This window comes from Cebus imitator, unplaced genomic scaffold, assembly GCF_001604975.1.
Source record: "Cebus imitator isolate Cc_AM_T3 unplaced genomic scaffold, Cebus_imitator-1.0 Scaffold102, whole genome shotgun sequence".
In the NCBI taxonomy this organism is placed as follows: Eukaryota; Metazoa; Chordata; class Mammalia; order Primates; family Cebidae; genus Cebus; species Cebus imitator.
The window spans coordinates 1,235,949-1,251,872 of NW_016107417.1; the positions used below are offsets into that span (position 1 = coordinate 1,235,949).

A 15,924-nucleotide genomic window follows, 5' to 3' on the forward strand; every position below is an offset into this window, starting at 1 on the left:
TAGTAGAGACGGGGTTTCACCATGTTGACCAGGATGGTCTTGATCTCTTGACCTCGTGATCCACCCGCCTCGGCCTCCCAAAGTGCTGGGATTACAGGCTTGAGCCACCGCGCCCGGCCAAAGACCATTCTTTATACAATAAAACATATTAGACAACCGGGCCAGGTGTGGTGGCTCACGCCCTGTAAGCCCAATACTTTGGGAGGTAGAAGCAGGAGGACAGCTTGAGGCCAGGAGTTTGAGACCAGCCTGGGCAACAGAGCAAGACCTCATCTCTACAGAAAATAGGAATTAGCTGGGCATAGTGGTGAGTGTTTGTAATCCTAGCTACTCAGGAGGCTGAGGTGGGAGGATTGCTTGAGCCCAGGAGTTTGAAGTTACAATGAGCTATGATCATGCCACTGCAATTCAGCTTGGACAACAGAGTGAGGCCCTGTCTCTAAAACAAAAACAAAAAACATATTAGACAACTGATCATCTTTCTTTCTCTCTTTTTTTTTTTTTTGTTTTGTGACAGGGTCTCACTCTGTTGCCCAGGCTGGAGTACAGTGGCATGATCTCGGCTCACTGCAGCCTCAACCTCCTGGGCTCCAGCAATCCTCCCACCTCAGCCTCCTAAGCATGGTGGACTTGAGCCACCATGCCTGGCTAATTTTCTGTAGTTTCTGTAGAGGCAGGGTTTCGCCATGTCGCTCAGGGTGGTCTTGAACTCCTGGGCTCAAACCATTTGCCCACCTTGGCCTCCCGAAGTGCTGGGGCTACAAGCATGAACCAGCACATCCAGCTTGATCATCCTTCTTGAGGAGCTAATAGCAACTCAAAGACCAGCTCCAGAGTATTTCATTTGGCCATTAACTCACATCTGGGTAGGTAACTGGTATTCAATTCTAATGAATGAATTTGGTACTTCCAAGTAGATAAATTTAAAAAACCAAGAACATATTGAGTAACAGCCTACTATTTTGGGCCTTACCCTCAGTTCTACAGGCAGAATACTTACCCATGCTGAGGGACTCTTTCTGAAATTCCTTGGTTAGGTGGGAACGGTTGGTTATGCAGTACACATAGCGTTCCAACACGTACCAACACATCTCATAGTAGAATGGATAGCGAAACTTATTTGGAACCTACAGAGGAATACAATAATGAGAAAAGCAATATGACGATTTTCAAGGAAAGAGAGTACAACAAATGAAATTACTGGAATTATTAACCCAGGAAATACTTTCACCAGTCAACCTGTAAACCCAGCTTGGCATTTGAAGCAAAAACTTAAGTAGATCCATCAACTTAGAAAATGTTGGTTTTAGGCCTGGCACAGTGGCTCACGCCTATAATCGCAGTACTTTGGGAGGCCGAGGTGGGCAGATCACCTGAGGTCGGGAGTTCGAGACCAGCAGCCTGACCAACATGGAGAAACCCATCTCTACTTAAAAAAAAAAAAAAAAATAGGGGGGGTGGGGAGTGGGGGTGGAGAGAGAGAGAGAGAGATAGAGAGAGATAGAGAGAGAGAGAACAAAAAAGAGAAAAAGTTGGTCTTGGGAAACAATCACTGAAGACAAAAGGTACTTGGGAAAGACCATTTAGAACCATAAAGAAGCTGTCTTGGTTGAATGGGAAAGCATCAAAATGAAAGTTTGGGTTTTGGGATAGAGTAAAATGAAAGAGTAAGCCACAAAACACTTGAGAAAAAGGTGCACAAAGTATTCTTGCTTTACTATGTTTTCCTCTGAATCAGAATGCTATGGAACAAAGAATCTCATAGAAAAACAGAACATGAGGGCCGGGCGTGGTGGCTCACGCCTGTAATCCAAGCACTTTGGAGGCCAAGGCAGGCGAATCACCTGAGGTCAGGAGTTCAAGATGAGCCTGACCAACATGGTGAAACCCCGTCTAAAAAAAAAAAAAAGAAAAACAGAACATGAGATGAAGTGACATGTTTGTATTAGCTCATTACATATGCTAAAGTTTGACTAACGACTCATTCTGAGACCATGTCTTGTCTAGGGCACCAGCCTGGGTATTTTCCCAGTAAAAATGCTCAGCTTGCCTGCCTCATACTTTGTAGTCTGCCAAGATGGTATGTTCACAAACCAGATTAATGTTCCATATGATGTAATCAGTCACTATCTTTAATTTTCTTTCCATTCTCCCCAAAAGAGCATTTTCATTATTATTTCAGCTGGATACTAATTTTTTAAAAGTACTCTTTAGATGTATCAGATTCCAGGAAAGGCCAAATCAGCACAGATTTATCAGCGAGGATGACCAATGATGGGGGACTAGCCTAAATATATTTTGTTGCCTTTTTAAAAACTTTTTTTTTTTTTAACTTTTATTTTTAGAGACAGGGTCTTGCTCTTTCTTCCAGGCTAGATTGCTGTGGTGCAATCATAGCACACTGCAGCTTCAAACTCCTGGGCTCGAGAGCCTCGCACCTCAGCCTCCCTAGTTGCTGAGATTATGGGTGTGTGCAATCACACACCTGCCTAATTTTTTAATCCTTTTCCCTTTTAGAAAATAAAAGTGCAGCTGGCTGCCAGAGCTCACTAAATTTTACATAAACATGCTTTTGATGCTGAAGGAACTCTGATCTTGAAGGTGAGAATAAAATATAAAAACTGTCCTTGGAGTTATTTCTGAACAAAACTAACATCAAAGGGGGAAAAAAAAAACCCAAAAACTAATATCAGAATAGTCTGAATCATTAGGATTGTCTATTTCAGAAAAATCAGATTCATCAAACGAATCTTTGGCCAACAACTGTTCACGAATGATTTTTTTTTTTTTTTTGTTTTTTTTTTTTTTTTGAGATGGAGTCTTGCTCTGTTGCTGAGGCTAGAATGCAGTGCAGATCTCGGCTCACTGCAACCTCCACCTCCCAGGTTCAAGCATTTCTCCTGCCTCAGTCTCCCAAGTAGCTTGGATTACCGACAGTGTGCCCCCACACCTGGCTAATTGTTATTTTTAATTTTTTTTTTTTTGAGACAAAGTTTCAATCTTGTTGCCCAGACTGGAATGGAGTGGTGTGATCTCAGCTCACCACAACCTCCACCTCCTGGGTTCAAGCGAGTAGCTGGGATTATAGGCATGTGCCATCATGCCTGGCTAATTTGTATTTTTGGTAGAGATGGGGTTTCTCCATGTTGGTCAGGCTGGTCTCAAACTCCCAACCCTGGAGATCCGCCCACCACAGCCTCCCAAAGTGCTGGGATTAAAGGTGTGCGCCACTGCACCAGGCCTATTTTTTTTTTTTTGGTTTTGTTTTTCTTTTTTTTTTTTCTCTTTATGCAGAAAACTCTTCATGCAGAGATAAGGTGGTCACTTCATGTTACTGAATATATATTTTCCTTTTTTTCCCTGAAACTGAACCAGTTAAGCCCCATAAGAGTTATCTTTAATCACAAAAAGCGTTAAAGTCTGAAAACCAATTTTCAGACTGAATCTTAAAGTGTGTACATAATTACCTCTTAGAATGACAGAGTTAAACAGGAGTATTTTACTGTGGAGTCGTACATTTTTTTCTCTTTTGAAACATTTTACCTACTGTAGAATATATACCTTTTTTTTAAAATTAAGAGACTGTGTCTCACTCTTCCACCCAGGCTGGCACCATCATAGCTCACTGCAATTTGGAACTTCTGGGTTCTAGCAATCCTCTCACCTCAGCCTCCCCAGTAGCTAGGATTAAGGCATGTGCCACCACACCCAGCTTTGTTGCTCAGGATAGCCTGAATTCCTCACTTCAGGTAATCCTCCCACTTTGGGTTCCCAAAGTGTTGGGATTATAGATGTGAGCCACTGTGCCTGACCTGTACTTTTGTTACTCTTAACAAATAAACAAAAATTTATTTTCATAAAATGTATTGAAGAAACACTGCTTCCTCTCTTAATTCTACTAGTAGGGCAATTCCTGTAACTCCAACAATAATATCAATGGTGTGTATAGTGATACATAGCTCATACACCAAAATAAATGTTGCAAAATAGACACCATAATGGTTGACTATTATCACAGTACATAGGTCAGTGACCATTCCTTATAAAAGTTGTGAATTCTTCACTAATTGCTATTTTAAAATTTTTAGTACTTTTAATTCTACCAAAAAGTTTCAAGAGCAATGCCATGAATACTTCTATACTCTTCTCTGCAATTCTCTGCTAACATTTCTCCACATTTGCTGATCTTCATATTAGCTTAGTATTCTGCTAAGCTACTTGAGAGTAACTTGTAAATATCACAACCCCCAAATATCTAATTGCTATTTAATCCCAGTATCATTTATACTTTCATATATGATTTAGCTCTTACCAATCAGAATTCTGCTAAAAAATAAGCTCCCATTCTCTAAGGCACAGGCTAGCCAGCAAACAGCACTTAGCGGATTTGACCTGCTGCCTCTTTTTATGATTCCTGTGAACTAAGAGTGTTTTTTACCTTTCTTTCCCCCCTGGGTCAGACAGGTAATGTGCTGACATATTAACAGTAACAAGGTTGAAGGGTGGCACATTTCACATCTGTGCATGAACACCCAATCATCATGCTCATGAACTACAAAAGGATCTTTTTTACATATTTTAATGGTTGAAAAAATTTAAGAGTATTCTGTGACATGTTAAGTTATATGAAATTCAACTTTCAGTGTCTATGAATAAAATTTTATATTATTTGAGTCATACTTATTTAAATATCTCATGCTACAAGGTAGGGTTTCAGTTGTAACAGATACTTTATCACCCATGAAGCCTAGGCTATCTGGTCCTTTACAGAAAAAGTCTGTCAACTCTTGCCTTAAAGTATCCACTGTATATAATAAATTAACTTTTTTCTATGTGTCTAGAACAGTTATCAGCTGTGTCTCATCTCACAGAAAACTGCTCTCAAAATGTTGATACTGCATTTTAACTGAAAGAAAAATGGAAGTTTTGACAAACCATCAATGAATCTCTTGTAACATCTATCTTAACTGGAGTAAACCTCTTCACATCCAATTGTTACATAAGATTACTTACCCGTGTCCGATCTTCAATGTTGTATATTTTTAACTGCATAGGGATGTTGAAGCTATGCAAAAAATTGCCTCCAAACACTAACGTGTCTGTAGGAGTATACACAGCATGAATCCAGCCTAGAAGAAAGGAACAGAGGGCAGTGGCTGAAAGTACACGTTACAGTAAGTCTCTCTCAGAGAACTAGTACAAGAACCCTAGATCACACTCTTTACTCTGATTCTGCTTCTTAGTGGTAGGCCAAGTTATTTAATCTCTCAAAGCCTCAATTTCCTCTATAAAACCAGTTTAAATAATACTTTTTATGGTTGCTTGTGAGAGTAAAATCAGAAAATGCACATCAAATACTTAGCATATAATAAACAATTATTGGAGCACCAACTATAAACCAGGCTCTGTAGAAGATAGTTTATATTTCAGGGGTGTCCGATCTTTTGGCTTCCCTGGACCACACTGGAAGAAAAATTGCTTGGGCCACACATAAAATATGCTAACATGGCTGAGCAAGGTGGCTCATGTCTGTAATCCCAGCACTTTGGGAGGCCGAGGCAAGTGGATCGCGAGGTCAGGAGTTCAAGACCAGCCTGGCCAACAGGGTGAAACTCTTGTCTCTACTAAAAATGCAAAAATTAGCTGGGCATGGTGGCATGCGCCTGCAATCCCAGCTACTTGGGAGGCTGAGGCAGAAGAATTACTTGAACCAGGATCCAGGAGGCGGAGGTTGCAGTGAGCTGAGATTATGCCACTGAATTCAAGCCTGGGTTAGAGAGAGAGAGACTCCATCTCAAACAAAAAACAAAAAAACAAAAAACGCTAACACTAACAGCTGACAAGCTTAAAAAAAAACTGCAAAAAAACCCGTATCTCATAACATTTTAAGGTTTATAAATTTATGTTAGGCCACATGCAAAGCCATTCTTGGCTGCATGAGGCCTGTAGGTTGGAATAAGCTTGTTTACATGTATCCTCATTTATATTCCTTATAACAAAATGAGACACAGATTTAAATATTTGCTCCAAGTGTAGTATCTAGCAGGTAAATGCAAAGTCAGAATCCTAATAGAGGTCTGTGACTCCAAAATCTGTGATCTTTATAAGCACTTCTTTTGATTTAATGACTTGGTCAAAAACATCCCTGATTCAGCATGCTAGCCTTCAGGGCCATTCCCTAGAATAGTGGGTAGCTCTTCAACATAGGTTGTATATCACTTGCAGAACAGGTCCTATCTATAGAGATTCTGAATTACTAGGGCTAACACAGAGCTCAAACATGTATATCTGAAAAGCCCCGGCTGGCAATTCTGATATACTTCAGTGGAAAACCACTGCCTTTCAAACTGAAAACAAAACAAAATAAAGCCTCAGCATCTACTCCATAATGACAGGAAGAAGCACTGTTTTTTCCTGCAGACCCCAGCATCATAACGATTCTTGGTGGTAATCCATCAAATTTTTTTTTTTTCTGAGACAGGGTCTCGCTCTGTCGGCCAGGCTGGTGTGCAGTGGTGCGATCTTGGCTCACTGTAACTCCGCCTCCTGGGTCCTGATTCAAGCAATTCTCCTGCCTCAGCCTCCTGAGTAGCTGGGATTACAGGTACGCACAACCATGCCCAGCTAATTTTTGTATTTTTAGTAGAGATGGAGTTTCACTAAAAATGTTGGCCAGGCTGGTCTTTGAACTCCTGACCTCATGTTCTGCGCACCTCGGCCTACCAAAGTGCTGGGATTACAGGCATGAGCCACTGCACCTGGCCCAATTTCTTTTTCATTAAAAAAAAAAGTGGCTAAATAACCCACTCTTCCCATTTTGCTTACCTGAGGGAATGACGAAGGTATAGCCCTGCTTGAGCTCAATGCGCTGGCAATCTGATACCCGGTCACCCAGAAAGATGTCTCCCTGTTTCCCTGAGAGCAGCCAATTCTCGTACAGCTCCAGGTTGTGGGCTGTAGGGGGGATGAGCCAGAAGACCTGTGAGTTAAAAAACTTTAGTCTGTTAACAGCCATTGACATGACCCAGTCGTCTCCCTTAACTGATCAACAGGTACAAAATTAAGACCACCAGGTAGAAGAAAGGCAAGCAATTTTCCCAGCCTATAGAAGTTGACTATTTGGTAAACCCTACAAGACTCAAGGCAGTAGATCTTTCTTATCTTCCACTTGATCCAAAAGTATTAAGGCTTCCCTGGGGTTTGACAGTAGAATCCAGATCCCATCCAGGACTCTGAGAGAAGAGGGTCATTCAGCTCATTACCTAGGCAATACCTTTAAATACCCCTGACTCTCTGGCCTCCAGAGTCCTAAATAGCCCAGTTAATTAGGTACAATACCTTCAAGAGACTGGCTCGAGTTGTTTTGTTCTTAGTTATAAGGAAGATCAACAGGGCTTAAAGGGATCTGAAGTAAACAAAATGACTTTTGGATTTGGAGATATAGTTGTTCTGATTAATCTTTCTTTTGAGATGGAGTTTCATTCTTGTCCCCCAGGCTGGAGTACAATGGCGTGACCTCAGCTCACAGCAACCTCTGCCTCCGGATTCAAGTGATTCTCCTGCCTCAGCCTCCCAAGAAGCTGGGATTACAGGCATCTGCCACCACGCCTAGCTAATTTTGTATTTTTGGTAGAGACGGGGTTTCTCCATGTTGGTCAGGCTGTTCTCAAACTCTCGACCTCAGGTGATCCGCCTGCCTCGGCCTCTCAAAGTGCTGGGATTACAGGCATGAGCCACTGCGCTCGTCCAAGACCTCATGTTTTAAACAATGTATTATCTGTTCTCATTTTAGATCTACTTTTTTCTTACAAATGCAACCACTGCAAGCACGAGTAACAGGAGTGTAATACTATAAACCTCGGACATTAATTCTAGATTTCCATTCTCATATAGCATTCAGAAGCATTTTACAAGCTGGAATATAATTCTGAATAAATAAAGATAATCTTTCAAAACCTATTTACATCCTCAAAAAGGACTTAAAGGTTTCCTTTGGTTACATTTCAGACCAATGCCTATATAGAGGGAAAGTTGGTTTAGATCTTAATTTGCTGATTTCACAGTGAATCCATCCAAAATTTGTATTCCCTTCCACTATTTATTATATTCTAAGTACAGAAATTATCTTGTTCTTCTAAAATTATTTCTTTGGCTTCATTTGAAGAACTCTGATTCAGGAATCTATAAACAGGACCGTTGAGATTTACTAAGTACTGTGCCAATATCGGTGTAATGATAGTGAATTAGATGAATACTATTTTCTAATGAACACTAGCCAAAGAAGGTGAACTTAATCTATAATTCTTTCCAGACATGAATGGGGACAATTCCCTAACAGATTCATTTCCAGGGTATATTAAGCATACATGAACTGAAGCAAATTCATATAGATTCCAAACCCCATTAAAACTATGACCATACCTTTCCCCCTTGATGTATGTGATACCAAACAGAGGTACCACCAAAGTCCACATGGAAGTCAGTATAGCAGCCTCGAACACTCATTAGACAGTACCTGCCCCAATAAAAAGCAGCAGCATTAGTGTACTGATGGAAAAAAATGCATCTGACCCACCAAAATGCTGTACTCTCCTCTTGTATACTCCCTTTATCCTCCATCTAATCAAGTTCCAGAGGACAAAAAGTGATGCATTTTCAAGTCATCACATTATCAGAAAAAGTTTTGTATTTTTTTTTAGCTACCCTATTGACTAAGTTTTTTTTCCCCATTAACCATGTGATTGTGTGCTATGGTATGCTCACATACATTCTTCCTTGTGGACATAAAGTCTATTCTTTAAATAATTCATCATTTTAATCATTTAGGACACAGAGCAAAGCCTGTAAGAGAGGAGCCAGTCCTTACTATTTATTTATTTATTTATTTAAAGATGGGGTTTCACCATGATGGCCAAGCTGGTCTTGAACTCCTGACCTCAGGTGAACCACCCACCTTGGCCTCCCAAAGTGCTAGGATTACAGGCGTGAACCACTGCGCCCGGCCCAATCCTTACTATTACTTTAGTCTCCCATAGCATGCTGAAGAAGATGCAGGGCGCATGACTTACTTCTGCACTTTAGGGTACTGCATCTCCAAGATGGCATTTGTTGATTCAGTCTGGCTTTCCTTCAAGTGCCTAGGCCACATGTTGTCTACCCAGTCGATGAAATCCACCTTTAAACAGAAGAAGAAAACACTTGGGCTCCAAGGGAAAGGTTGGGGGTCAAAGATAACTTTAAAGTCAAGAAAAACAGAATTTCTTAAAATACACACCAAAAAAACTTTATAAGCAAATTAAAATGATCTGTTGGTGAATTTTGGGGTTAGCAAGACACCATCCTAGAAATAATTGTTAAAGGAGAATAAAGACTAATCATTTCCATCAAATGATAATAGTAGAGACAGCACTAGTCAAAATGGAATAATTGATGATGCAATAGTGTACAACTATGACCTCTCTTCTGTGTCAAAACTCATATAATTTGCTTTATTTTTTAATCCAATAAAAGCTGTTGCCTGGAAGGTATCTATAAATTCAGCAAAATATATACCATTGTTAGTACAGTTAAGATGCCAAAAGTTGGGCAAACCAAATATATATATATATATATAAATAAATAAATTCAGTATGGATTTGTAGCCTTGCATTGACAATGTGCCATAGAAACTACCAGCTTAGGAATAAGAAGCTGCAGGTCTGTCATGTCTTTTCAAGACTATATAAGGCCCTGAAACTCATCTATAAAACTAAGACAGAACAGGCATAGTGGTTCACACCTGTAATCCCAGAGCTTTGGGAGGCCAAGATGGGAGGATCACTTGAAGCCAGGAGTTCAAGACCAGCCTGGGCAACACAGTGAGAACTCACCTCTTCAAAATAAAATAGCCAGGTGTGGTGGCTTATGCCTGTAATCCCAGCACTTTGGGAGGCCGAGGCAGGTGGATCACCTAAGGTCGGGAGTTTGAGACCAGCCTGACCAACACGGAGAAACCCTGTCTCTACTAAAAATACAAAATTAGCCAAGCATGGTGGTGCATGCCTATAATCCCAGCTACTTGGGAGGCTGAGGCAGGAGACTCGCTTGAACCCAGGAGGACGAAGTTGCGGTGAGCTGAGACTGCACTCCAGCTGGGGCAGCAAAAGCAAAACCTGTCTCAAAAAAATAAAATAAGTAAACAAAAATAATAAAATAAAAATAAATACAAAGTAGCCAGGCATGGTGGCATGTACCTATAGTCCTAGCTACTTAGGAGGCTACGATGGAAGGTTTGCTTAAATCCAGGAGTTTGAGGCTACAGTAAGCTATGATCATCACTGCACACCAGCTTGGGCAACAGAGTATGACTCTGTCTCAATAAAAAAAACCTAAAAACACACACAAAAAAACAAAATAATTACCTCAAAAATATATTGGAAGGATTAAATGTAAACACGTTTAAAATTTTGGAATAATGTTGTGAGAGTATAGAAACCTTTTTTTTTTTTTGAGACAAAATCTCACTGTGCCGCCCAGGCTAGAGTACAGTGGTGTATCTCAGCTCACTGCAGCCTCTGCCTCCTGGGTTCAAGCAATTCTGCCTCAGCCTCCTGAGTAGGTGGAATTACAGGCACCCACCAGGGCTCCCAGCTAATTTTTGTATTTTTTAGTAGAGACAGGGTTTCACCATCTTGGCCGGGCTGGTCTCAAACTCCTGACCTCATAATCTACCTGCCTTGGCCTCCCAAAGTACTGAGATTACAAGTGTGAGCCACCGCACCTGGCCAGGAATCTTTTAAATAATATTGGCTGAAAAAATAAAGAGAAGTGAAAGCAATACAAATTGCAACATTTTACACTAAATTATAATATGTCCTTGTACCTTCAAGTGTCTACACTCAACTACTGAACGCCAGGTAGGTAAAGCCTGCGAGCCAACCAACCATGAATTCAGCACAGTGCCTGGTAAACATCTAACTTATGGCTGTAAAAAACATATATCTGGAAAGCTCTGTAACAACATCTATGTATTTGATCACTTACTCCCTTATAATGCAAAACAAGACTAATGCATAGAACCCTGCAATGATATGAAGCAGTTGTCTAAAGGACACCCAGATGTTAACTGTGGGAGAGTGTTTAGAAAGCATCACCACTGACATGGAAGAAACAAACAAGACGAGGAGTAACTGTTAAGGTTAACCTGCTGCTCCATTTCCAAGAATTTCTGCTCAGGGAGCCAACAATTTTAACCAAGCATCCACTGGTCCTAGAACATTGAATAAGCCCTGACTGCCTTTCTTTTCTTCAAATAAAATTTACTGTTTCTTAATGTAGTGGCCACCATCTCCCATCTCCATGTGTTGTCCATGAGAATGCCTTTAACAGAATAATAAAGTACTTGCTAATACACTGTAAGCCCTCATGTCCGAATGGGGAGAGGAACGGTTCAGAACACTTGAGTATTTTTTTTTTTACAACACGTTCATTCACAGAAAGCAGAATTTCTTAATTGCAGCAACAAAGTCAGTCATTCTTGCCTGCCTTTCTTTGGTATTATTAGGTATCTTCTGACTACAGAGAGTTTGTGGTAACACGTTCTGCTTTTCTTCTTAGGTTAATCTTTAACCTTGGGATAGATCCTATGCTAAATACCCTGATCCACAGGAGAGCAAGTCTCCAGTAAGAACAATCACCAATTACAATCTCTTCTGCACCAACACTAGGGTCAAACTGGTAAGAAGTCCAGTATCATGAACCTAGTCTATTCATAAACAACTCATGGCCTTCCATGAACTTATTTACCCATCAGCAAACAAATGTGTGTTATTTGTGCCATTTTTATACCTACCTCTCAGTTACTGCTAGCATGGCAACACTAAATAATCTCTTCTTATCATAGAACTCTAATTTATGCTAGCTCCTATAACAGACATGTAAAAGTTGACCATCTTACCTCCTGGAACCTAGTTTTTTTTTTTTTTGAGACGGAGTCTCGTTCTGTCACCCAGGCTGGAGTGCAATGGCTTGATCTTGGCTCACTGCAACCTCTGCCTCCTGGTTTCAGGCAATTCTCCCACCTCAACCTCCCAGGTAGCTGGGACTACAGGCATGCACTACCATGCCCAGCTGATTTTTGTATTTTTAGTAGAGGCGTGGTTTTACCATGTTAGCCAGGCTGGTCTTGAACTCCTGATCTCAAGTGATCTGCCAGCCTTGGCCTCCCAGAGTGCTGGGATTACAGGGGTGAGCCTCTGCACTCGGCCTATTTTCTATATTTTGATTGTGGTGGTACTTACATGAATAAATATGTTTGTCAAAATTCACTGAAATGCACATTTAAAACAGGAGTCTACTTTACTGAATGTCAACTTTACCTCAATAAAGTTGGTTTTCTAAAAAGCACTAGTGTGGCCAGGCGCAGTGGCTCACACCTATAATCCCAGCACTTGGGAGGCCGAGGTGGGTGGATCACCCGAGGTCGGGAGTTTGAGACCAGCCTGACCAACATGGAGAAATCCTGTCTCTACTAAAAATACAAAATTAGCCAGGCATGGTGGTGCATGCCTGAAATCCCAGCTACTCGGGAGTCTGAGGCACAAGAATCACATGAACTCGGGAGGCGGAGATTGCGGTGGGTCAAGGTCGCACCATTGCACTCCAGCCTAGACAACAAGAGCAAAACTCTGTCTCAAAATAAATAAATAAAATAAAATAAAATAAAATAATATGCACTAGTGAAATATACTGGAAAAGACCTAGATAAATGAAGGGATATACTATGGGGGGAATTAAGAATTCTACCAAAAGAAACAGCAACAAAAATAACATAATTATAGCTATAAATGTTTTTTTGTCTGTTTGCCGTGAGACAGGGTCTCATTCTGTTGGCCAGGCTAGAGTCCCGTGGCACTATCTCGGCTCACTGCAACTTCTGCCTTCTGCCTTCAAGCAATTCTTGTGCCACAGCCTCCTGAGTGGTCTCGAACTCCTGGGCTCAAGTGATCCACCCACCTTGGCCTCCCAAAGTGCTGGGATTAGAGGTGTGAACAACCATGCCAGGCCTCTAGCTATAAATATAAAACTTGATCTGGTCAATACTTTACCATTATTTATTTATTTATTTATTTTTTAAGACAGGGTTTCACCATGTTGGTCAGGCTGGTCTCAAGCTCCTGACCTCAGGTGATCTACCTGCCTTGGCCTCCAAAGTGCTTGGATTACAGGCGTGAGCCACCATGCCCGGCCAATACTTTACCATTATTAAGATTTTCAAATGTGTGACTCTTCCACACAAAGTCTCCTATTTTATTCTACCAATAGAATACCCATGTTATTGCTTATATAGCAAGGTCACAAAAAGCATACCGGCTTTTAGAATGTGAGCTTGGTAATAACTCATTTGATCTTTCTAGTCATGTTTTAGGTCTCTGTAAGATATTGGTAGTGTGGTCTCTGCCCTCTTAATAATTTCCTATTTCTGAGCCCTCTCATAGGTTCTTCTCCTCCATTTAATGGTAATATGTTTTTCTAATTTTTATAAAATGATGTAACATTTTTATCATTAGAACTAGGGACAGAGTGAATAAATTCAGGATGCCACAAAAAAGGCTTCATGTAGAATAGTCATACATTTCAAAATCTTAATAATGGAAAAGTATTGACCAGGCCAGGTTTTACATTTATAGCTACAATCATGTTATTTTTATTGTTGCTGCTTAGTTTTGTTTTGTTTTTTTTTCTCCATAAATAGAGACAGGGTCTCATTATGGTGCCCAGACTGGTCTCAAATTCCTGGGCTCAAGCAATCCTCCTGCTTCAACCCCCTAGTAGCTGGGACGATAGTGGGGATGCCACCATATCCGGCTAATTTTTCTGTAGAAACAGGGTTTTACTATGTTTCCCAGGCTGGTCTCAAACTCCTGAGCTCAAGTGATCTGTCTGCCTTGGCCTCCCAAAGTTCTAGAATTACAGGCATCAGCCACCATGCCTTGCTTCTATTTATATTTTTTTATTATTTTTTCAAGACAGAGTCTTGGAATGTCAGCTAGGCTACAGTGAGGTGGTGTGATCACAGCTCACTGCAGCCTCAACCTCCCAGGCTAAAGCAATCCTCCCACCTCAGTCTCTTGAGTAACCAGGACTACAGGTGCATGCCACCATGCCTGGCTAATTTTTTAAATTTTTTGTAGAAATGAGGTCTTGCTATGTTAACCAACCTGGTCTTGAACTCCTAGGCTCAAGGGATTCTCCTGCCTCTGCCTCCCAAAGTGCCGGAATTACAGGTATGAGCCATTGTGCCTGGCCATTCCTGTTATTTAAAATTAAAATTCTATACATAGGCCGGGTGCAGTGGCTGAGGCCTGTAATCCGAGCAGTTTGGGAGGCTGAAGGAGGTTGGTCACCTAAGGTTAGGAGTTTGAGACCAGCTTGGCCAACATGGTGAAGCCCCATCTCTACTAAAAATACAAAAATTAGCTGGGCATGGTGGTGTGCCCCTGTAATCCCAGTTACTCGAGAGGCTGAGGTGGGAGAAGTGCTTGAACCTGGGAAGCAGAGGCTGCAGTGGGCTGAGATCACACCACTGCACTCAAGCCTGGGCAACAGAGCAAGACCCTGTCTCAAAAAAAAAAAAAATAATAAAAATTTTTAAAATTCTAAAAATATTAAGGAAATAAAATTACAAATAAATAATGTTACTGGAATTCTTACATCCCTCTCACTAAATTTCTATTTAGCAAACCACATTAGGCTAATAAGAAGGCTAAATTCTAGCCACCTGTCTTCCTGTAATTCCACATGACCAAATAGACAATGATGACTAATATAAAAATAGTTTTTTTTTTTTGGCTGGGTGCAGTGGCTCATGTCTGTAATCCCAGCATTTTGGGAGACCAAGGCAGGTCGATTCTTGAGGTCAGTAGTTAAGACCAGCCTGGCCAACATGATGAAACCCCGTCTCTACCAAAAAAAAAAAACAAAAATTAGCAGCGCCGGTGGCCTGTAGTCCCAGCTACTCAGGAGGCTGATGTAGGAGAATTGCCTGAATCAGAGAGGCAGAGCGAAGATCGCATCACTGCACTTCATATCCTAGGTGACAAAGCAAAACTTGGTCTCAAAATAAATAAAAAATAAAAATGTTTGTTTTTATTTTTGGGGTCTCAAGACATTCTCCAGACTAGTCTTGAACTACTGGCCTCAAGTAATCCTCCTGTCTCAGCCTCTCAAAGTGTTGGGATTATAAGCGTGAGCTACCATGCCTGGTCAAGAGTTAATTTTTTTTTTTTTTTTTTTTTGAGACAGAGTCTCACTCTGTTACCCAGGCTAGAGTACAGTGGCATGATCTCAGCCTACTGCAACCTCCGCCTCCTGAGTTCAAGCGATTCTCGTGCCTCAGCCTCCCAAGTAGCTGGAATTACAAGGTGCGTGCAACCACACCTGGCTAATTATTGTATTTTTGGTAGAGATGGAGTTTCGTCATGTTGACCAGGCTGGTCTCAAACTCCTGACCTCAGGTGATCCATCCGCCTTGGCTGCCCAAAGTGCTAGAATTCCAGGCATGAGCCACTGCGTCTGGCCACAAGAGTGAATTTTAATACTCCTCTCCATTACATGCAAAGCTCAATGTTCCTACATTAAGTTACTGGTGACACAAATCAGAATAATCCTGCCCTATGTAAAATTAAGTAATTTCACGTCCAGGCACAGTGGCTCACACTTGTAGTCCTAGCACTTTGGGAGGCCAAAGTGGGAGGGCTGCTTGAGCCCAGGAGTTCAAGATCAGCCTGGGCAAAATAGTAAGACCCTGTCTCTAAAAAAATATATATTTTTTAAAAATTATAATAAATTGGCCGGGCGCGGTGGCTCAAGCCTGTAATCCCAGCACTTTGGGAGGCCGAGGCGGGTGGATCACGAGGTCAAGAGATCGAGACCATCCTGGTCAAC

General features: G+C 41.2%; 1 protein-coding gene and 1 pseudogene across 3 annotated transcripts in view; both read right to left on the reverse strand.

Annotated features, from left to right (window-relative positions):
• KDM2A (lysine demethylase 2A) overlaps positions 1-15,924 on the reverse strand; it is a 138,870-nt gene that overhangs the window by 32,678 nt on the left and 90,268 nt on the right. For all 3 annotated transcript variants that reach the window (XM_017537385.2, XM_037741554.1, XM_037741555.1), the window contains 5 exons: positions 9,069-9,175; positions 8,422-8,515; positions 6,826-6,979; positions 5,014-5,129; positions 1,001-1,127 (listed from right to left, as the gene is read on the reverse strand). In XM_017537385.2, coding sequence (XP_017392874.1) covers positions 1,001-1,127; positions 5,014-5,129; positions 6,826-6,979; positions 8,422-8,515; positions 9,069-9,175 — 598 coding nt within the window. The remainder of the gene's footprint in view (positions 1-1,000; positions 1,128-5,013; positions 5,130-6,825; positions 6,980-8,421; positions 8,516-9,068; positions 9,176-15,924) is intronic.
• LOC119472500 lies at positions 4,455-4,564 on the reverse strand (annotated as a pseudogene).